The sequence below is a fragment of the Carcharhinus amblyrhynchos genome, chromosome 11, assembly GCF_965287045.1.
Source record: "Carcharhinus amblyrhynchos chromosome 11, sCarAmb.v2.hapA, whole genome shotgun sequence".
NCBI lineage: Eukaryota > Metazoa > Chordata > Chondrichthyes > Carcharhiniformes > Carcharhinidae > Carcharhinus > Carcharhinus amblyrhynchos.
Window position 1 is genome coordinate 1078965 of NC_137334.1, and position 22774 is coordinate 1101738.

A 22774-nucleotide genomic window follows, 5' to 3' on the forward strand; every position below is an offset into this window, starting at 1 on the left:
GGCGGGGACTTCACCAGCAAGTCTGTACAGCAGCGTATTCAAGGATGCCTTACGATGCTGGGCCAAAGGCTTCTGGGAAGAGCTACACAGAGGGAAGGGAAGCCTGGGGTATAAGCTTCACTGCAGTCAGGGGATGGGGAGACATCGTGGACTGAAGGTTCTGCACAACCACAAGCGGCGGGGACGCATCTTCAAATCGGATGTTGACAAAGGAAATACCAACGGAAAAACACGTCACGCAATTAAAGAATCTATAATCTCCACAGTGCAGGAGATGCCATTCAGCTCATTGAGTCTGCACCAAACCTCCTAAAGAGTGCCCCAAGTGCAACTCCCCATCCTAACCCCATAACCCTCACATTGATCATGGCCAATCCACTTAACCTGCTTATCTTTAGATATCCCATTGCAGCTGAGGCCATTCAGCTTGAACTCAATTGACACGCTTGGAGTTAAACTAATCTCACAATTCTGTCCACCCAAGCAGAACACGCATGATAGCGTGGCACTGACTGTTGCTCAGGATTTGGTGCACGGACTTCCAAAATCAATAACTTTACCATTTCCTGACTGGGTAAACAACTCTATCCCGTTAGAAAGGTGGCCATGACCCTGCTCCTAATCCTCTGCTCGGTGCTGAACACCCATTGACAAGTTTCCTTCCACCCCAGCATGCACCAAGTTGAGTGCATGGCTTTTTGAAGCTTTGGACAATACTGTATCTTGAACTCCCATCTCAGGCACAGTGGGTTAGCACTGCTGCCTCACAGCTCCAGGGACCTGGGTTCTATTCCTGGCTTGGGTCACTGTCTGTGTGGAGTTTGCACGTTCTCCCCATGTCTGTGTGGGTTTCCTCCGGGTGCTCCAGTTTCCTCCCCCAGTCCAAAGACGTGCGGGTTAGATTGATTGGCCATGCTAAATTACCCCTTAGTGTCCTGGGATGAGTAGGCTAGAGGGATTAGCGGGTAAATGTGTGGGGTTACAGGGATACAGTCTGAATGGGATTGTTGTTGGTGCAGACTCAGGCTGAATGGCCTCTTTCTGCACTGTAGGGATTCTGTGACTCACAGGCAGAGGGGCCAATGCAGTCACCATTCAATCATGTGGTGGGGTTGGTGTGAGGTTTTGCTCAACCAGCGTGTGATCTAAGGACTGCGCATCAATCTTGTGGCCACGGCATGAATGAGTGGGTTTTAAGAGGCAGCTTCAGATGATAAATAGCCGAAGAGTGCTCCTTAGGAGACAAATGCTAACCATTGAGTCTCTCTCATTGATATTGCAGTGAAGAGAACATGAGGAACATGGAGCCTGGTGAACCCAATATCATTCTTCTCACTCATAGACAGGAGAGAAGATGACAGAGGCACCTCATTCACAAAAGGCAGGGACAGGACTGTCACGAGGGTCTGATGGGGTGCGAGAGGTGAGGTATAAAGAACCTAATATTTAACAAAAATAAAGCAACTGGGTCAAAGGGAGCCCAAGCTGATCTTTTCACCAGCCTGCATCAGCACTGGGCACAGCCTGTGGCCACCACCAATTTGTATCGAGGAGCAGTGGACCCCACTTCACCATGCACCCACCCACCCTGCTGGCAATGAAGAAGCCGACATTGAGCTGATTCTCTCCCGAGGTGGGTGAGGCAGGCTGGCCGATTTCCCCACTTCTGCTACCTGACAGTCTTTGAAAAAGATATCCAGGGTTGAAATCAGCAAGCAAAACGTGCAATTTCAAAAGGGTGACCTACTTTTCTCTTGCATATCACATACTCCAGAGGGAATATTAGAGAAATAGTATTGAACTTATAGCCAAGCATCAGAACTGTTCCCCGGTGCGTGTGAGCAATGCTAACAGTTAGCATCCTCAAGAATGTGAAAAATAAATACATTTTTTTAAGGGAAAAAGAGAATACCTGTAGGTACTTCAGTGATTCCACCAAAGACAAGCCTTTTGGCAGATAATGTCACTGGTTCCCGGATACTTTCAAGGGCATTAAAGTCATTTATTCGATAAGCCAGGTTTTCATTGAATGCAATGTTCTGGAGCTCTGCCGCCTCTGCTTTATTGATTCCAATAGCAATGGTGAGAATACCCCGTCTTGCCAGGGCTTCTGCAGCTAGTCTAACATCATCTTCAGATTTTCCAGCAGTAATAACCAACAATATTTGGGGAACGCCATCCTCTAATCTACTTCCAGTAGATCTGATGAACATGTTTCTCAAAACATAGTCCAATGCTGCACCAGTTGTAAGTCTCGTGCCACCTTTCACACGGAGACCATTCAGGTGGGATAGAATTTCATCCATTTTCGAGTAGCTGTTTAGATAGAACTCAGCTTTTGCATCCTCACTGTACTGTACCAAAGCGACTTGTATTCCCTCAGTTCCAACGTAGAGAGTTTTAATTATCTTTCCAATGAAGTCACGGACAGCAGGGAAATATGCATTGCCAACGTTAACTGATCCATCAATAAGGAACACAATATCTCTCTTGTTCACTACTCTCCGCTCAACTGGAAATGAAAGCACAATGTAATCCACAGCATTTTAAACAAAGGTTAGAAAGTGACAAATTCTCACTGAAAGGTAACCGTTAACTAATTGGCTCCTGAATATGTTTTACATTGTGGGAAATGTTGTCAGGGTTGATTTTATACAACTGTTTCCAGTGGTTGCATTCATCAGGGGCTCAAACTGAAAAGTCACAAACAGACTATCTATCATTTTTGTCACTTAAAATGAGCAAGCAAAAATCTGTAAAGAACATGGCAGATTTCCAAACGCTCACTAGGTGAACCATTGTAGGTCAGCAACTTGTGAAATGAACTGTTTTATTAATTTGTTGTTTTATAGTGGCACAGCGGTTAGCACTGCTGCCTCAATCTGCCGGGGACCCAGGTTCACCTCTGGCCTTGGGTGTCAGTGTGGAGTTTTCATTTCCTCCAAGTGCTCCGGTTTCCTCCCACAGTCTAAAGATGGGCAGGTTAGGTGGACTGTCCATGGTAAACTGCCCCAATGTGTCCCAGGGTGTGTAGGTTAGATGGATTAACCATGATAAATGCATGGGGTTATAGGGTAAACACAGTAAGAAGTCTCACAACACCAGGTTAAAGTCCAACAGGTTTATTTGGTAGCAAACACTGTTAGCTTTTGGAGTGCTGCTCCTTCGTCAGATAAGTGGGAGTTTTGTCCACAAACAGGGCATAAAAAGACACAAATTCAATTTACAAAATAACGATTGGAATGCGAGTCTTTACAGGTAATCAAGCCTTAAAGGTACAGACAATGTGAGTGGAGAGAGCATTAAGCACAGGTTAAAGAGATGTGTATTGTCTCCAGACAGGACAGTTAGTGAGATTTTGCAACTCCAGCAAGTTGTTGGGGTTACAGATAGTGTGACCTGAACCCAAGATCCCGGTTGAGGCCGTCCTCATGTGTGCGGAACTTGGCTATCAGTCTCTGCTCAGTGACTCTGCGCTGTCGTGTGTTGTGAAGGCCGCCTTGGAGAACGCGAACCCGAAGATCAAAGGCTGAATGCCCGTGACCACTGAAGTGTTCCCCAACAGGAAGGGAACAGTCTTGCCTGGTGATTGTCGAGCGATGTTTATTCATCCGTTGTTGTAGTGTCTGTATGGTCTCCCCAATGTACCATGCTTCGGGACATCCTTTCCTGCAGCGTATCAGGTAGACAATGTTGGCCGAGTTGCAAGAGTATTTACCGTGTACCTGGTGGATGGTATTCTCACGTGTGATGATGGTATCCATGTCGATGATCCGGCATGTCTTGCAGAGGTTGCTGTGGCAGGGTTGTGTGGTGTTGCGGTCACTGTTCTCCTGAAGGCTGGGTAGTTTGCTGCGGACAATGGTCTGTTTGAGGTTGTGCGGTTGTTTGAAGGCAAGAAGTGGGGGTGTGGGGATGGCCCTGGCGAGATGTTCATCTTCATCAATGATATGTTGAAGGCTCCAGAGAAGATGTCGTAGTTTCTCCGCTCCAGGGAAATACTGGACGACGAAGGGTACTCTGTCCACAGTGTCCCGTGTTTGTCTTCTGAGGAGGTCGGTGCAGTTTTTTGCTGTGGCGCATCGGAACTGTCGATTGATGAGTTGAGCACCATATCCTGTCCTTATGAGGGCATCTTTCAGCGTGTCTGGAGGTGTTTGTTCTGATCCTCCTCATCTGAGCAGATCCTGTGTATACGGAGGGCTTGTCCGTAGGGGATGGCTTCTTTAACGAGTTTATGGTGGAAGCTGGAGAAGTGGAGCATTCCACAGCACCACAACGAAAAACCACATCGACCTCCTCAGAAGGCAAACACGGGACACGGTGGACAGAGTACCCTTCGTCGTCCAGTACTTCCCCGGAGCGGAGAAGCTACAACATCTTCTCCGGCGTCTTCAACATATCATTGATGAAGACGAACATCTCGCCAGGGCCATCCCCACACCCCCACTTCTTGCCTTCAAACAACCGCACAACCTCAAACAGACCATTGTCCACAGCAAACTACCCAACCTTCAGGAGAACAATGACCACAACACCACACAACCCTGCCACAGCAACCTCTGCAAGAACGTGCTGGATCATCGACATGGATGCCATCATCACACGTGAGAATACCATCCACCAGGTACACGGTAAATACTCTTGCAACTCGGCCAACATTGTCTACCTGATACGCTGCAGGAAAGGATGTCCCGAAGCCATGGTACACTGGGGAGACCATGCAGACGCCATGACAACAAATGAATGAACATTGCTCGACAATCACCAGGCAAGACTGTTCCCTTCCTGTTGGCGAACACTTCAGTGGTCATGGGCATTTGGCCTCTGACCTTTGGGTAAACGTTCTCCAAGGTGGCCTTCACAACACACAACAGCGCAGAGTCACTGAGCAAAATCTGATAGCCAAGTTCCGCACACGAGGACGGCCTCAACCGAGATCTTGGGTTCATGTCGCACTATCTGTAACCCCCACAACTTGCCTGGACTTGCAAAATCTTTAAAATGTTTAATCTGTGCTTAACCCTCTCTCCACTCACATTGTCTGTACCTTTAAGACTTGACTACCTGTAAAGACTCGCATTCCAATCATTATTCTATAAATTGAGTTTGTGTCTTTATACGCCCTGTTTGTGAACAGAACTCCCACTCGTCTGACGAAGGAGCAGCGCTCCGAAAGCTAGTGGTGTTTGCTACCAAATAAACCTGTTGTGAGACTTCTTACTGTGTTTACCCCAATCCAACACCGGCATCTCCACATTCTGGGGGTAAGGCAGTGGGATGGGGCCTGGGTAAGATGGTCTGTTGGAGATTCAGTCCAAACCCGATGGGCTGAATGGGCTCCCTTCCACTTGGTGGGAATTCTCTGGATTACACCTTTTAACGATGTGGGCTGGAATTCTCTAACCTCAACCGTGGCTGGGAGTCTTTGGTTATGCTGCACTGAATGAAGTGCCAAATTCTCAGTTCTTGCTGGCAGTGGTGGTAGGACACATGGCAACAGAGAATTCCACTCATTGGCATCATCACAGAATTAAAATCAATCACTAGCTATTTTTAAAAATCCACCGCAATTGTGCATTTAGTATTGTAGCACCAATGAGATGCAATTCTCAATTTATATTGATTTTAAAAGAATATACAGCACACAAATAGGCTATTTGTTCTAATTGCTTCACACAAGTTTTCTCTATCTAACATTATCAACATATCATTTGATTCCTTTCTTGTTTATAAGATTTCCCTCATTCACCCCAAGTATTCCTCGTTGTATTGAGTTCCACATTCATACCACACACAGGATAAAGATAAATGGTCAGTGGATAGGCATATGGATAACATTGGAATGGTTTAGGTTAGAGGGTCATTAGATTGGTTCCACTGGTCGGCGCAACATTGAGGGCTGAAGGGCCTGTACTGCGCTGGAATGTTCTATGTTCTTTCCTGCTGAATTTCCCAGCGGATTTTTTTGTGTTTACCATTCATAACATAGTAAAGTCAAGATTTGAAATCTGGATTGGTGCTAATCCCGCTGTATTACGGGAGAGTGGAGATGAGGCTAAGATGTGATCAGCCGTGATCGTATGAAATGGAAGGGCGTGCATGAGTGGTTTATTTGCCAACTCCCGCTACCAGTTCTTACGTTCTTATTTCCTTGTTTTTGTTTCAATTGTTGAAGATATGAGAAAGAGAGAGAAAGCAGTAATGAATGTAAATTCTCGACAAAATGCCACAGCCATTGGACCACTAACTGAATTGAAATTCCATATTTAGCAGGAGGTTTGCAAAGATTCACTAGCCAAGAGGGGAATAGGCTTTCATTGGTCCATGGCGGAGAGATACTGATGGTTGCTGTGTTAGAAACTGTGTTAGAAACAGAGTGGAATCTCAGGTCCTATCTGCAGTGGGAAGCTCGGCCAACAGGAAAACTGAATTTGGTATGAAGATAAACATGATGGTAACCAAGATGGTAACCTGACACACGGATGAATTTTCACACTTTTGTCCTCAGGATTTTAAAGGCTTCAAATGAGTAACATTGGAAAGAAATTTTGCATACACCAGAATGTCCTGCATGCTTCATAAAAGGCCAACTCAACAGAATTAAGTTCACCCTCAAAATTAATATTCCCACCAGTGAGAAAAGTGCAGGGCATCCGGGGGTGGGGGGGACAGTGTCGGGGGAAGGAAAGTGCAGGATGTCTGTGTGCCCTTTAAATTTGGCACCGAGACTTTCAAACACTTGAGGTAGTGCTGGTGTTAGTGATTTCCTGCACCCCCTCACCATGATAATCTCTGTGTTCCTCAAGGATAAACGCGTAATGTGCAAATAGTGCAAGACAACATGTGGCTAGCTGTACCACTGCCCAATGTAAATCACCCACAATTCCACTCCTAAAATCAGACTCCAGAACGGAAGATTCCTGGCTGTATTTTCCCAAAAAAATTCAAAGTGTCGAATTCATGGGAAAATTGGAGTAATTCATGCTGGATTTTTCAGTGGGAGTTCCCCCTCTGTGCACTGCAGAGGCTACCAATGTGAATAAGAACATAAGAAATAGGAGCAGGAGTCGGCCATCTAGCCCTTCGAGCCTGCCCCGCCATTCAATAAGATCATGGCTGATCTGAAGTGGATCAGTTCCACATTCCCGCTCTCTCCCCATAACCCTTAATTCCCTTGTCTGTCAAAAACCTATCTACCCGTGTCTTAAATATATTTAGCGAGGTAGCCTCCACCACTTCAATGGGCAGAGAATTCCAGAGATTCACCGCCCTTTGAGTGAAGAAGTTCCTCCTCAACTCTGATCTAAACTGCACCCCCCCCCCCCCTCTTATCTTGAGGCTGTGCCGTCTAGTCCTGCTGTCCTTTCTGAGCGGGAAGAATCTCTCTACCTCTACCCTATCCATCCCCTTCATTATTTTACACGTCTCTATAAGATCCCCCCTCATCCTTCTAAACTCCAACGAGTACAGACCCAGTCTATTCAGTCTCTCTTCATAGTCCAACCCCCTCATCTCCGGTCTCAGCCTAGTGAACCTCCTCTGCACTCCCTCCAAGGCCAAAATATCCTTGCGCAAGTGCGGCGACCAAAACTGCACACAGTACTCCAGCTGCGGCCTCACCAGTGCCCTGTACAGTTGCAGCAAGACCTCTTTGCTTTTATATTAGAATATCAATAGATTTCAGGGGGAAGGGCCTATTCCAGCTGGGAGGCTGAAACCAACAGGCCTCTGTGCATGCACAGCGCCCCTGAGCTACCAACCTCCCGTATACCGGCCAGCTTGATCACCGGCCAGTCTGTGACCCCTCCAACCCCGACTATTCCTGTGCCAGCCCCAACTACCCCATCACCCCGATACAAAGTATCCCAATCTTTCCAACACCTCCCGCCCCCACCAACTCACCTTCCCTCCCACCCCAGTGACAATCCATCCCCCCCTCTCTGCTGTGCAGTCACCCTTCCACAATCACTGGCCTCCCCCCCTGCACCAACTGATCCCTATGCAGGGTGGCAGCAGGAACCCCACTCCCCACCGATTGCCCCAGAGGCCCCCGCCCCTTATGCCCCCCCAAACTGCCTTGTCACTGCTCCATGCCCAGCGGGCAATGCTAACATGCTGTCTGGGCATGGGCGTTTTGCTCTTTGGGCAGTGCCAGGGGCACAGCCTGGCACTGCCAAGGTGTCTCCATACCCAGGGGGCAACACCCCCACCACCTAATCCCCTGGGGGGCTCTGATTGCCCCCCCCACCCCAAAAAAACTTTCATTCCGCAGGGTTGTCCCTATAGTTCCCTGAAAGTAGGGACCTATTGTAAACCCCACTGCAGTGAGGTATTCTGGTGGGCTGGGAGAGGTGGCAGGCCCAGAGAATTCAATCTCAGCAGGTTTAAATTATATTAAAATCACTCACCTGGATTTCCCGCTGGTTTTCCAGCGCAGACCTGACAGTGCTGGAAATCCGGTGTGTGTTTGACCACGAGATTCTTCCGCCCCGTTGCGCTAGAAAATTAATGTGGTGGGGGGGGGGGGGAGCGGGTGGTGGTGGGGAGAATCACCCCTTCCATCTATATTGTTTAATTGTTTAAGTTTAATTTGTTTTATTTGTGTCACAAGTAGACTTATTTTAACACTGCAATGAAGTTACTGTGAAAATCCCTCGCCAAGGAAGTGCTGGAACCTTCACAAAGGCAGTTTAAATATCTTTGCTGGACTTGGAAAAAACATTTCCCAGACCTGAATATCCACCTTGGATTATGCGCTAACTGTACGCTGGATTTGACTTGTAAATTTATTGAATTTGGATATTGTTTGAGAATGGGAAAGTCCTAAGGAGTTTAGAGATCGCAGATATATCTTGGAACAGGAGAGTAATTTCTATATAAACTTTTAGTTGTCTTAGAGGATTATGGACCTATTCATGTGTATTTCTCTTTAATTTAATAAATAGTCTAGTAATTGTTACACAACAATTGAGTTGTTATTCTCACCTGGATTTCATATGAGTCCTCACACCGTTCCAAAAACAACTCCACATCACCACAAATGGTGTTTCAGATTGAGACATCCTCACATCCATTCATAACACAAAACTTTCTTATTCTTACATTCCAATGTCCTTGCAATAAAGGCCAACATACCATTTGCCCTCCTAATTGCTTCTATACTTAAATATTAACGTCAGCTCAGATCTTCCAGTTTCTGGGTTGCTTTGAGAGCTGGTGGAAGTCCCTGCACACTAACTTCCCAGGCAATTACCCAGGAAATGTGAATTTGTGACAGTTAATTCCTCTGCTCCCTCTATGAAGATCGCCAACTCATAGTTAGAATCAGAGATATCAGACAATTCCATTGTATTTATTTTCACAGTTACCCAGAAAATGTTAGAAAACTCCAAGGCTAACTCTGGGGTAACTGACACCCAAACCCCTTGATTCCATCCTCAGCCCTGACCACTCCAATACTAGCCCCAACTACCCCCACTGAATTCACTGACTAACGTAGACTCAACCTTCCCTTTCAAAATGACCCAAATACCCCCTCCTAACTTCCCCAACTGAATTCTGACCTGACTCAAATACCCAGCCACCCTTACAGCCAAATAACCCCTAAATTCTCATCCACCCTCCAACCACTTAACTATACCCCCAGTCAAAATTGATTCCCCCCCCACCCATCCATCCATCCAACTAACGCCCCCAGATCAAACCTGACTATCTCCTAGATTCTCAATCAGACCTGACTACTAACCCATCACCAACTACACCCATCACACTGTCAAGTGAACCTTCTCTCAATTGTGTTTAATGCAATTATATTCTATCATAAATAAGAAGACTAGAACTGAATATAGTAGTGCAGTTGTAACCTCACCAATGCCAGGTACAATTGCAACAAAACTTCCCTACATTTATAGTTTATTTCCCTTGCAATAAATGACAATATTCCATCTGTCTTCCTCATCATTTTCTGTACCTGCATACTAACTGTGATTTATATACCAGGATATCCAGATCCCTCTGTACCACAGAGTTCTGCAATCTCTTTTCTTTTAAATATACTGCTTTCCCATCATTCCTGCCATACAAGACAAATTTACATTTTACCAATTTATGCTCCTTCTGCCAATTTTTTGTCCACTCACTGAACCTGTCTATAAGCCTTGCAAACATGTTGGCTGATTCCTCCCAGTAATGCGCTCAGAAATTCTCACCCAAAATCAATGGATCTTTCACTGATTCATCAAATTTTCTGTCCTGCCTCTGGCAATTCCTGCTGTGGATGCAGCTGCAAAATCCACATGTCCTCTTCACATTTTATTGTCCTACCTCTGTTTGTGTCATCAGCAAATTTAGCAACCATACATTTGGTTCCTTCATTTAAGTAATTAATTCAGAACATAAATACCAGGAGATGCAGGACTAATCCTTGTGGCACTCCACCAGTTACAGCTTGTCAATCCAAAAATGTCCCATTTATCCCCACTCTCCATTTTCTGATAGCTGATCAATTCTTCATCCGTGCTATGTTATCCTCCACATCACGAGATCTTACTTTGCATCATGATGTGGCACCCTATCAAATGCCAGTTTCAACATCCTCACTTCTTTACAGCTCTCCCCAGTCTCGCCGCACTCTCCCCAGTCTCGCCGCACTCTCCCCAGTCTCGCCGCACTCTCCCCAGTCTCGCCGCACTCTCCCCAGTCTCGCCGCACTCTGTCCCCAGGGTCAGTCTTCTGCTCCCTGCAACCTCACTGTGCTCACTCTCTCTCCAATCTCACTATGCCCTCACCAATCTCAGTGCTCCCTCTAATCCCACCAAGCTATTGTGCTCTCCTCGGGCTCACCACTCTCTCTCTCTCCCCGGGCTCACCGCTCTCTCTCTCTCCCCGGGCTCACCGCTCTCTCTCTCTCTCCCCGGGCTCACCGCTCTCTCTCTCTCTCTCCCCGGGCTCACCGCTCTCTCTCTCTCCCCGGGATCACCGCGCTCTCTCTCCCCGGGCTCACCGCGCGCTCTCTCTCTCCCCGGGCTCACCGCGCTCTCTCTCTCCGGGATCACCGTGCTCTCTCTCCCCGGGCTCACCGCTCTCTCTCTCTCCCCGGGATCACCACGCTCTCTCTCCCCGGGATCACCGCGCGCTCTCTCTCCCCGGGATCACCGCGCGCTCTCTCTCCCCGGGATCACCGTGCTCTCTCTCCCCGGGATCACCGCGCGCTCTCTCTCCCCGGGATCACCGCGCGCTCTCTCTCCAGGCTCAAAAGAACTAGATAAGCACTTGCAAAGGAGATAATTTGTAGAACTACGGAGAAAGAGCAGGAGAGTGAGGTTAATCGTTCAAAGAGTCAGCACAGACACCAAATAGCCCCTGCTTCCTATGCCGTATCGCTTAATGATTCTGATTTAGATCAGCATTCTTCAGCAAGCCAGACTGGATATAAGTCAGGATCAGAAACCTTACCGTAATTTTTGAATTTTTTTTTCCATCTTCATAAAGCAATTGTAACAACCTCTAACACTAAGCCTGAGTTCGCTAAAACCAGATTTGTGTGGCTGAGATTCACTTGGGAACTGCGATAAAAATCTGGCAATGACATTAATAGGACTATATAAATGCAAGGATAGTGAAACAAAATAATATATAAGATTTTGGTACCTTCAGTTGGAGACTCAGTGATCACTATTGGAGGGCCTAGCGCGAGTAATTTTGCTTGTACATCTTTATGTTTTTTGATCAATTCCTGAAAATTGGCAATCTTGTAAACCAACATCGGACCAAATGCTATCTCCTGCATCTCTGCTTCACTTGCCGCACCAACTCCAATGCCAAAGGTCATTATGGCAGCTTGCTTCAGGTTAAATGCAGGTAGGCGAATACTATCGGTGGATGGTCCACCAGCGACAAGCACCAAAAACTGAGGAACACCTTCCTCTTTCCTACTTCCTGCTGATTTGATGAAATGCCTTTCAAGGACATATTTCAATGCAGCTCCAGTATTAAGTGCTTTTCCACCTCTTGATCGCAGTGCCTTCACAACGGGTTGCAACATAGCTTTAGTTGAGTAGGTATTTAAGGAAAACTCAGTACTTGAATTGTCACTATATTGTATCACTGCAACTTGCACAGCATCTGGTCCAATCTGAAATTTGTTAATTATTTTGATGATAAATTCACGGATTCGCAAAAAATTTGTATTTCCCACTTTGGAGCTGCCATCGACCAAAAATACAATGTCTTTCCTCCTGTCTTGAACTGAAAACAATTGTAAGTTAGTTTGACTTTGAATTTTTATTAGTATTTTAACAAGAAAAACAAATTTGCTGATAAACATATGGTTTCTTTTGACAAGAACGTTCAAACTTAATATTTTAATATAAAAACAATCCTTTTCCACTCTGTGATATTCTGCAGATAGGGTTCTATTGTAAACAGAACAGTCATAATGAATGTATTCTTGCGTGAGGTTAGTTCTCATCAATATAGGATATCAGTGCTAGAGAATGGATCACTTTCTAATTTGAGAGCAGAGCGTCAGCATCAAATAAAGTTTGCTCAGCATTGAAGCAGCTGCCAAAGACTACCCTCTGCTTACATATGTTTGACATTTTCCCTTCTCACAACAGCCTCTTGTTGACCTGGTAATTTGATATCTATTTGAGCTGCATTCAGGGTAGTTTTAGGCCTAGGGACTGGATTCAATCTGCCCAAATTTTCAAAGAGGATTAGATAGTAAGCTATTGTGGATCAAACCCACATTCCACAGATAGGGTAGCGTCTAGCTCAATATACTCACACAATCCTTATATAATCCTATATTAAAAAAATAGTACTTATGTGAAAACCATCACCTCCAATGTGACCACTTAACAGTTTGAAAATCAATAATTTAATGAAAGAGATAACCAAGATAAAATCCAGTGTTACCGAGCGATCTATGGCTCAGTGGTTAGCAATGCTGCCTCACAGCAGCAGAGACCCAGGTTCAACTCCCCAGGCGAACTTCTTCTGAGTGGCTGGCACTCTGCTTTGGTGACTCCAACACACCAGTTGCATTCTGGTGGCAGAGGAGAACCAATTTGCATGCTCCTCTTGTACATCAGTGCTTCCTGTTTCCTAGTTTCTGCTTATTCACTTTCTGAACTTAAAAGGTTGTTTTAGTTGGGCCATACATTCTTCCAGTGAAAGCCATACTTTAGTTGCATTTGACTTTGGCAGATGGGAAAATGCACAAAGGAACTTGCGAATTCCAGTGAAAAAGCAAACTTAGAGAATGGCGGATACTTGTTCACTGTTGAATTTGAAAACTGTTACAAAAGGACCATGATTTTCACACTGATATCTTTCAGAAATCATACTGTACCTGAATGAAAGATACTGGCTCTGATGACAAAGTACAACTCTGAATGTTTCTCTCTCCACAGATGTTGCCAGACCTGCTGAGTATTTCCAGTATTTTCTGTATTTTTTTTTAAATTTCAGATTGCCAGCAGTCTTTTTGTTTCAAGGTCACTGCAGAAACAAGCCATTCAGCCCAGAAGGTCCCTGCTGGTGTTTCTGCTCCACACAGAGCCTATCGCTCTCATTTTCTTTCAACTCACCATATCATTATTTCCACACCCCAGCCTTGGTCACACACTTGTTACAAACGTCCCATGAGAATAAACTCTTGCCCCATCATTTACCCACCTGTTAAAACACTCAGACAGAAGCTGGGAATTGATCAAACCAGCATGGGTGACTGCTCTTCCAACTCTGGCTAAGTTTGGTCATTTTGGGTTATTATTAATCAGCTTCAAGGCGACAATAAGGCTCTCGCATGTCTGTTAGGTTGCAAACAGTTGGGACGAAATTCAGATTATACGTACCTTCATTTATAACCAGAGGCTCAAGAATGAGTTCCTTTCGAGCCACTGCTGAGACCAATGGTAAAAACTGTTGCTGCAAGTTAGCAATATTGCGGAAATCCGAGATCAGGGAAGTAAAGGAAGGATCGGTTGAAAGCTGTACGAGTTCATTAGAGTTGGCATCTCTACCTCCGATAGAAAATGTGTATATACTACCTTGCTTAAGTAATAGTTCTGCCTGAGTTATATCATCACTGGACTCACTAGATGTGATCATTATTACTGCCTGTGGAACCCCTTCTGATACCCTGCTGCCAGCAGCTGCAACAAAGTGATTATCGAATAGAAACTGCACGGCTTCGCCAGTGTTAATCTCATCACCGCCTTTCTGTTGAAGTTGTTTCACAGCATCCAGAACCTCTGTTTTCGTGGAATATGTATTAAAATAGAACTCGGTGCTGGGCTCATCACTGTATTGGACCACACCGATTTGGATTCTGTCGGGGCCGATCTCGAGACTGTCGATGAAATTTACGATAAAATCGCGTATATATTGAAAATTGCCACTTCCAACGTTGACTGATCCATCAATTAAGAAAATTAGGTCAGCCGATTCTTGCGCTTTAAAGAGAAAGACAAATGCAAAAGGTGAACATGTTAAAAACAGTGACCTGCATGCAAGGATTAACAGCTGAGAGATTAAACTGTGCAAAACTCTTGTGTCAAACACATCTCAGTGAACAGAAACATAAAGCGGTGTCTGCCAGTCTGGGATTTTACACTCCATTCTGCATTCTTTGACCATTTTAATTACTTCTGGGCTGGAGTATTTTTGATTTATTTTCATTTTGGGCTGGTTCTTCACTATATTCAGTTTAAAAACTCAACTTTTATCAAGATCTTTCAGTTTACCTTTTAGAAATTTACAGCCACTGCACTCAAATGGGGAATTACCCAAAGTTACATATAAAGGAATAAATTAGATACATGATCAATATCCCATTGCCTCTTTCTCACTATAAGAACAAGCTGTAAATGTCCGGCTGACTTTTAAAAAATAACCTGACTCTAGGTGGCAATTCAAAAAATAAAGAAGCATGATGTTTAACAAAAAAACTAACTAGGTTATCATTCTTTCTTATACATTTATCCCCTGTGGGCTACTTATTTTCTTTCGATCACGCGTATCGATGGCATCATTGAAGGAAATGGAAGCAAGTTGCTGATCCCTAATGAACAAGTGAGCTGAACTAACAGCAGAGGTAACACACAGCGATGTTGAGAAGTTGTGGTGATTCAGAATATGCTGCATAACACAGTCAATGTGTATTACTGGTGGACAAAGAAAATAAGAAAGCGGATATCTAAGATTCTCTCAATCGCTTTGAAGTCTGTTGGTTCCACTCCCTCGAAATGTTGGATAATGACTTCCTTCAATGATGTCACCTCTGCTTAAACAAAGATAATACTCCGGAAATAGTCAACACAAAAAATATCAGAATGTTTAAGTGGATAGTGATTCTTTGTCATATTTTATTTTCATCAGGAAAATTCTTGTTTTAAATGGTCTTTGTGACTGTTTTAACCCTGAGTCTATATTTAACAATGTGATCTGATATTAACATGGCCAATACTTGTGAAAGTATTTGCTGTTAAGGAGTTGATCACCTAACTTGGCTGGAGCTGATTCTCAGGGATGAGCATCTTACAAGATTGCCTCAGGCAAACTTCTCTCTTTCAGTCAAGCCACTAGGTATTGACTAATACCTATATTAATCATGGTGCTACTTCATGGAACTGCATTGTAGGGGAACAACTTATATTTTTCTAAATGTATATTTTGTGGAGAAAGTTATTTTTAGGATGAAACAAGAACGTTGAACTTACAATTTTATAATATCTTTCACGTCCTCAGGACCTCTCAGAATGAATCACTGCCAATGAATTACTGCTGAAATGTAGTTATTGTTAGGTGGACAAACACCAGCACCAACTTGTACAGTATCTGTGGTTACATGTTTACCGTTGTTGGTAGCAGGGTTGGGAACGGTTTCACATGATAGTTAAAGGCACACAGAAAGAATATTAACACATTGAGAAAATGTGTTGATTTAAGAACATTTTCCTAGTGTTCATTGATGCCTATAACCCCAGTGACAATACTGCAAGAGGGGAAAACACGGATTATCTATCCATTTAAGTCAATGCGCTTGTTTATGGCCCAGATGTCATCACTGTTGGAGCTGCAAGGTCCCACTTCATTCTTATTTTCCCCTCCTCTCCTGAAGGCTCTGATTCATTTTGTGGTGTTATTCCTCAAACCAGTGCAAGACAAATGGTCATTCATCTTGGTTTGCACTGTTGCTTCACAGCGCCAGGGTTCAATTCTCAACTTGGGTCACTGTCTGCGTGGAGTTTGCACATTCTCCCCGTGTCTGCATGGGTTTCCTCCAGTTTCCTCCCACAGTCCAAAGATGTGTGGGTTAGATTGGTTGATCATACTAAATTGCCACTTAGTGTCCTGGGATGTGTAGGTTCGAGGGATTAGCGGGGTAAATGTATAGGGTTGTGGGGACAGGGCCTGTGGTGGGATTGTTGTCAGTGCAGACTCTGCTCCACAGGAGGTTTCCGTCCTCCCTGAGCTCACCCTAGGATACCTGCGTTACGGTGTGACAGGTGTACCGTCCCAGTCAAATTCCCCACCTGCCACTGTCAATGGAATCTGCCCACTGACTCGATGGGCCAAATGGCCTCCTTCTGCACTGTAGGGTTTCTATGATCTTCCATGAGCCGAGGCAGTCAGTTATGACAAGATGATTAATAATTAGGGGTATCACAAACGAGCCAATCTCATCTTTACCTATCATCTACAGCAATGGTCTTTTTTTAGGACAGATTACTGAATACTAATCAGCTGTGGAAACTCTGCTTGTTTTTTCACTTTCTCTCTTAACCTATGGACATTGAGAACCAAGTGTAGATCCCCAGTTGCTGAGCTGGCTGAGATCAGCATGAGCAGTCAGGCAGGAAGAATACTAAGCTAACCAACAGTGTTATCCAGGTAACAGCATGTACTGTTTGAGAGAATAGCATTGGTCAGGCCTCAAGTGAACTGTGAATTTAGCAGGATTACCCTATTTGGCAAGGAGCAGCATTGCAAACTACCTAAACAATTAGATACTATCAGCCACGACAGAAATTCAGATAGTGACAACACCATGTGATTTACAAAAAAATGTTGACAGATCCCTTTACAAAGATAAAGGTGTGGCTTCATTTGCACATAATGGTAATGACTATTTTAGTACATGGTGAACATTTTTCCACTTTATTTTTAAATGGTAATATTTACTTTTCTCTATATCCTGGCTGCCACTAACTCACTCTGTAATTAGCTTCAGCAGTCCACATAGGTGTGACTCTTCCCTCCAATTTTTCCTTCCCACTTTGCTGGAAAATCTCACTTTGGCTCTCCCTGCCTAACACAGATGTGACGAGGAACGGACTAAAACAGGACATGAACTCGAGTCCAGTCCCCACATCGTTCCACTGAAGATAGCAACACTCACCATTTGTTCATCTGGATTTCAATCAAAGAATGCAGAATAAGTTAAAACCTTTTTTTGTGAATAACATTGTGCATGGTGTCACAGCCTTTCGTACAACACAAGCAGGTGTGTAAAAGTACATGGTGTGCACACAGCTGAAATATGGTGGAAGCAAAGCTTTTGGATGTTAATAGCAACACAAGTGAACAGAAAGGTCAAGCATTGAGAAGACAAAGGGTTTCCTGACAGTCTGGTTCATTTCCAAAGCTCCTTCGCTTTACTATTTCTCGTAAGAGTGAATTCTGGAACTAAATTACCTCAACTTCATTCTTGACCTTTTTTTTCAACAATTCCACATAATTTTAATTGCTGTTATGTATGTTTTCTCCCCCATATTTCCCAGACCCGCCTGAATAGATAACCTTTAATCAATCTATATTCAGTGCCAGTTTTGATTCAAACACTCAGACATTTCCAAGACTAGTACAAAGAAACTCATTCTGGTAGTTCCTTCAGTGGAAAGTTTGGAATCTTTGTCCTTCCTGAATGGCAGCAAGAGCAAATCAAGGGTTCTGAAGTGTTTATCTGGCATCAGAGTACGACGATATCAATCATTACACCGTTCCGACATCTTAGGCACATTCAATAAATCTTAATCCTCAGCGTGACTGACAACTCAACACAAAAAATACTTCTAGTAACCCCCTCAGTCACAGTCAGAACATTTGATGTCACAAACAATCCCCAGGCTGCAATGACTGTTGCTACGGTGTGCCAGGTCAAAATAAAAACAATTTCCATTGATATTAAAAGCTGTGAAGATTTTGAAGATGGAGCCAACCAAATGGAAAGGACCTCAACTGCCAGCATTGCTCTCTTTCTCTGTCTCTCTCTCTGTCTCTCTCCCTCTATTTCTGTCTCCCTCTCTTTCTGTCTCTCTGATAATATTTCACCTTCATGCAATTTTCCCACTTCCTTAAATTGGTCTTTCCACATATGGCAAATTAAAGCCAAAAAGTTAAGAATCTAACAGCAGACAGGATTAGTCAGTACCACTGGAAGCTTCTACTCCCTTAGCTTTCCATTTTATAATCTATCTTTACTTGGAACATCCCATTTTTTTCCATTCAGAACTGCTTCTGGGAGTTTATTCCAAATATCTGTTACTCTACTGCCAGGGTTTTTCCCGATGTGTTTACTGAAACCATCCTCACTGGCCGACATTTCTTCACCTGGTTCTAATTTCCCAACTTGATTTGAACAACTCTTTCTCTTACCGCTCCGCCAAAACTTCTCAACCAAAATTCTGCTGACCACCATCTTATAAATCTAGACAAAGTCCGTTAATGAACCCTTCACCTACATTCCAAATGTGCTTTGTGAAAGTAAGTTACGTTTTGGATGCTTGGTCAAGCCATTTGCACAGTCGTGCCTCAGAAACTGTGAAATTATTTCCATTTCTCTGGATTCTGCTGTTGACAGTGCATTTTAGTTGTGATATGTTATTAAATTGTTGCAAGGCACTGATATGGATGCTTAATTAAAACATATACAATGATACGAGGGGCAGTGATGTTAGTAGAACATAAATTCTAAAGTAGATCTGCTCTTTGCTCATTAATTTAGCTTCAGAACCCAATTCACCTCGAGACAGAGCTTTCAATATTTAAACACATATCGAAGCTCTTTGTCATTTTTCTCCCTGTCCAATTTTTCTCCCCCCTTTTCCTGATGGCGTAGGCTCCATGCTGGACAACCATTCCAATGATGAGGATAATCCTGTGATGATTTGCCAAAGCGGACATCTTCATACAAGAGTGCAGACGTTAAACAATGGTAGGCTGTTGATCCACAGAGGGCATCTTAGCCAAATTCCATTCTGTCCACGTGTGCACTCTCCAGCAGGAGTTACAGTTCAGCAATCAGGAGCAGGTTACCCTGGCTGATTTTACTCCCCTCCCAAGCCCAGGGCACTGAGGCCAATTGCAGCGCCCCACTGCTTCCCTGGCTGAGATCAGCAAACTCAGCACAGACCAGGAGACTGAATCTGGGACCTTCCTGGTTTGCACAGTTCAGCTTTTTTCAATATTTGTGTTTTACTAACTGAACCATCAGGGGAGCCATTATTTCCCATTTTAAAAAGTCTCACAAATTGAGAGGTGTAAGCAAAGTAGCAGTGATACCAGCCAACTGTTTACCTGTGGTGTCTTTTATTATCCCATCAGATAATAGGTGTGCTGCTGCCGTGTGCACACTTGCCACTAAGTCGTTTACAATGCCCTTAAGTGCGGCAATGTCATTGAGGTGATAAACAAACCTCTCATGAGGTGCGCTCGCAATCTCCTTTAATTCCCATTCAACAGCTTGCTGAACTCCAATAGCAAAAATTATAGCTTCGGCTGACTTAAGGGAAGCTGAAGGAGGGATTACATCATCCTGAGATTGTCCATCTGTTAACACTATAATAATCTGTGGCACTCCTTGTTCCGCTCTACTCCCGGTAGCTTTAGTGAGCTGATCCTTGATTAGATATTCTAGCGCTAGTCCAGTTTTTGTGCCTCCCCCCTTATAAGACATGTTCCATATATGAAATAGGATGTCCTGCTTCGTAAAATATGTGTTTAAATGGAACTCTGTTTGTGGCTTCTCGCTGTACTGCACCAGGCCAAAGCGAAATCTCTTTTCTCCAATATCAAAAGCCTTTATAACCCTGAACAGAAACTCTCGCACATTTTGGAAATTTTCCTGGCCGATGCTCCAGGATGTATCCACTAGAAAGACTATGTCAGCCGCAACTGTTCTGTCATCTTTAAGAAAGAAAAGCTGTTTAGGACTGTCTTAAATATCGAGGCATTTTCTTTTTCTCTAAACACCGCAGAATGTTATTAGTATTTATTTATTGATTTTGTTGTACGGATAAATACTGACCCCCACCCCCCCACCCCGCACCTCCACCCTTCCCCACCTCCCTCACCCGGGAGTCTATGTCCCTCACTGCCCCTCTGAACTCTAAAGCAAAATGGATGGGGTTGAGGGGAGGCGGACAGCCGGGTCATTTTAGGAGTTCCAAAGCTTCCTTTGCTGTTGTAGAGCATTCACTGAAATCCAACGCCTTCAAACCACGAGGTGCAGAAGTAGATGAAGGATGTGAAATATTATTTAAACAGAAAGAACAGCCTTTTTAGGAATTTTCAGACAACTTCTTCAAAATTCAGTTTCTCTGGTCCGAAACCTGCTGGGTGGTAAGCACTGCTAACAGGGCGGACGGGAAAGCTGCCCCCTTACTTTCTGCTAAGCCACTTGGAGCTGTGGAAGTGCAGCTTAATGTAACTTTCCCGACCTGTGCTTCTCTCCCCTCAGTGGAGAAGTTCCACTTTGCACTTACACAAGGTAAGGAGGGTTTAATCTTTGAAATAGGGGCAAAGTGTTGGGGGGACAGGGAAAGTGGACCCAATTATCCCACAAATCTATGGTGATCCTCAGTCATACACAAACTTCTTTTCACCAAAACATCTTCTTACAATATTTCAATATTAAAGAAAACAATCTTCATCAAGAAACTTTTCAACATTTCCAGTTAACATTGTTTCATGACACCATAGTCCACATTGTATGTAGTAAAGTGAAATACATGTTTTACTCGTAGTTCCCTATGAAAAATGACCTGTTAATGAGAAAAAGAAAATGACTTACCTCAAAGTTGTCTGAAAAAAAAAGTATCACCTTATTTCTACAAATGCTGACACAGATCATTATAAAAGGAGGTGAGTATCTTCAATAAACCCAGCTGTATTACCCTAGTGCTTACCCTGTTGTGCTTGAGTGAAATAGATTAGGCTGAAGAGTGCGAACAACAGCGCACCACGCCGTTTACTCATTTCTGCGACTATGTGGTGGGGGTGAGTGGCCTGAAATAAAAATAAATCACCGTTAGTTAGCAAGAAGGAAAACTCTGTTCTACTCCGATCATTTCTGAAATACAGAACACGCACCATCCAAAGTACAATTCATGCAACAATAACACAAACGTGCAAAGCTGCTTATCTGAGAGCCACTGTCAGCCTCAATAAATAAACATATCAGGGGTGTGGAACTGAGCTCTGCAGGACAGGAAGGTCCCAAATACAGGCAGTTGGAGCAGATCCATAGATCCAAATTGAGCACAGCAGCTCAAAGTTTGAGATGTATTAAGATGAACCAGCTGAGTTTCCATTCCTCAAATCACAATCTAGCAGAATCAGTATGGTTTAACGGAAGGGAAATCAAATATATTGGAATTCTTTGAGGATATAACAAGCAAGGTCGATAATAGAGAACCAATAGAAGTGTAGATTTGGATTTTCAAGAATTATTCTATAATATGCCACCTAAAAGGCTTTATATAAAGAGGGTATATTGGTGGGCAAGAATTTTGCGGATGGAGTATAATGTGGGAAAAACATGAGTTTGTCTCCTCTGGTGGGAAGAAAGAGAAAAACAGAATAGTACAGAGGTGGAGAAAGAATGTAGAAGGCTGTGGTGCAGAGGAATCTGGGTTTCTTTGTACACAAATCACAAAACTTTAACATGCAGATACAGCAATTAATTAGGAAGGCAGTCCAAGAATTGCCAGGTCCTGACTCCCTTACCACTTGATCTGAATTTTTGGTCTGACTAAGGACTGTAAGTAAATAAAGAGCACTCTACTGCTCCAGAATCTCCTCTTTTTTGTCTACTAAAGAAAAGGGTAGATTGAGTAGGGATCAGGAGCTCCACACCATACCAACGCTGAGATCTGCAGACCCCATGAATGAATTTTATCTGTAAACAGAGGCCATACATTAAAATCCTTATTACTGTATTATTGCAGGAGGTGAATAATAAATGCAGATCAGTCGCATATCCATTCAGGGTAGGATATGGGTAGTTAACAAATGGTACCACGTCCAATTATACAATCTGTGCCCCTTGGGTTAAAAACATTTCAGGATAAAGTGACTGGAGGTGCCCCAACTGGCCCCCATGTGTATTTAGTTGAGGAAGGCTGAGAAAAAAATATGGGATCCAACAAATGGAACCGAGATTTGGCAATCTGAGAATGTAGGACATTTAATTCAGAAGATTGACGACTCTTTGCCATGGCAATATTGTTACGTGCAACCCCTTGAAGCTACAACTGGAAGCTAGGATCAGTAGTATAGACAAAAATTCAAGGCCCACTCCAAAAGAGAGCTCGAGTGAGAATGTAAAAACAGGGCCAAAGGATTCACCAAATGAAGAGTGGCAGAAAGTACCCACTCTAATCCTTTACAGCTGGAGATGGTGGCAGCAACTGCCCAGGAAAGGAAACGGACAAGAGAGGTTTCATTACCACTAGATTTTGAGGAAGTACAAACAAAAAACAAA

At 43.9% G+C, this 22774-nt stretch overlaps 1 protein-coding gene across 5 annotated transcripts in view; it reads right to left on the reverse strand.

The window, feature by feature from the left end:
* Positions 1-21287, reverse strand: part of LOC145349814 (collagen alpha-3(VI) chain-like) — a 154664-nt gene extending 133377 nt beyond the window's left edge. For 4 of the 5 annotated variants that reach the window (XM_080198364.1, XM_080198363.1, XM_080198361.1 and 1 more), the window contains exons 1-4: positions 21198-21287; positions 13863-14462; positions 11653-12249; positions 1913-2512 (exon numbers count right to left, since the gene is read on the reverse strand). In XM_080198364.1, the coding sequence (XP_080054490.1) occupies positions 1913-2512; positions 11653-12249; positions 13863-14462; positions 21198-21267 (1867 nt within the window). In that variant the 5' untranslated portion in view covers positions 21268-21287. The remainder of the gene's footprint in view (positions 1-1912; positions 2513-11652; positions 12250-13862; positions 14463-21197) is intronic. The other variant, XM_080198362.1, reaches the window with a different exon arrangement.
* Positions 21288-22774: the final 1487 nt, after the last annotated feature.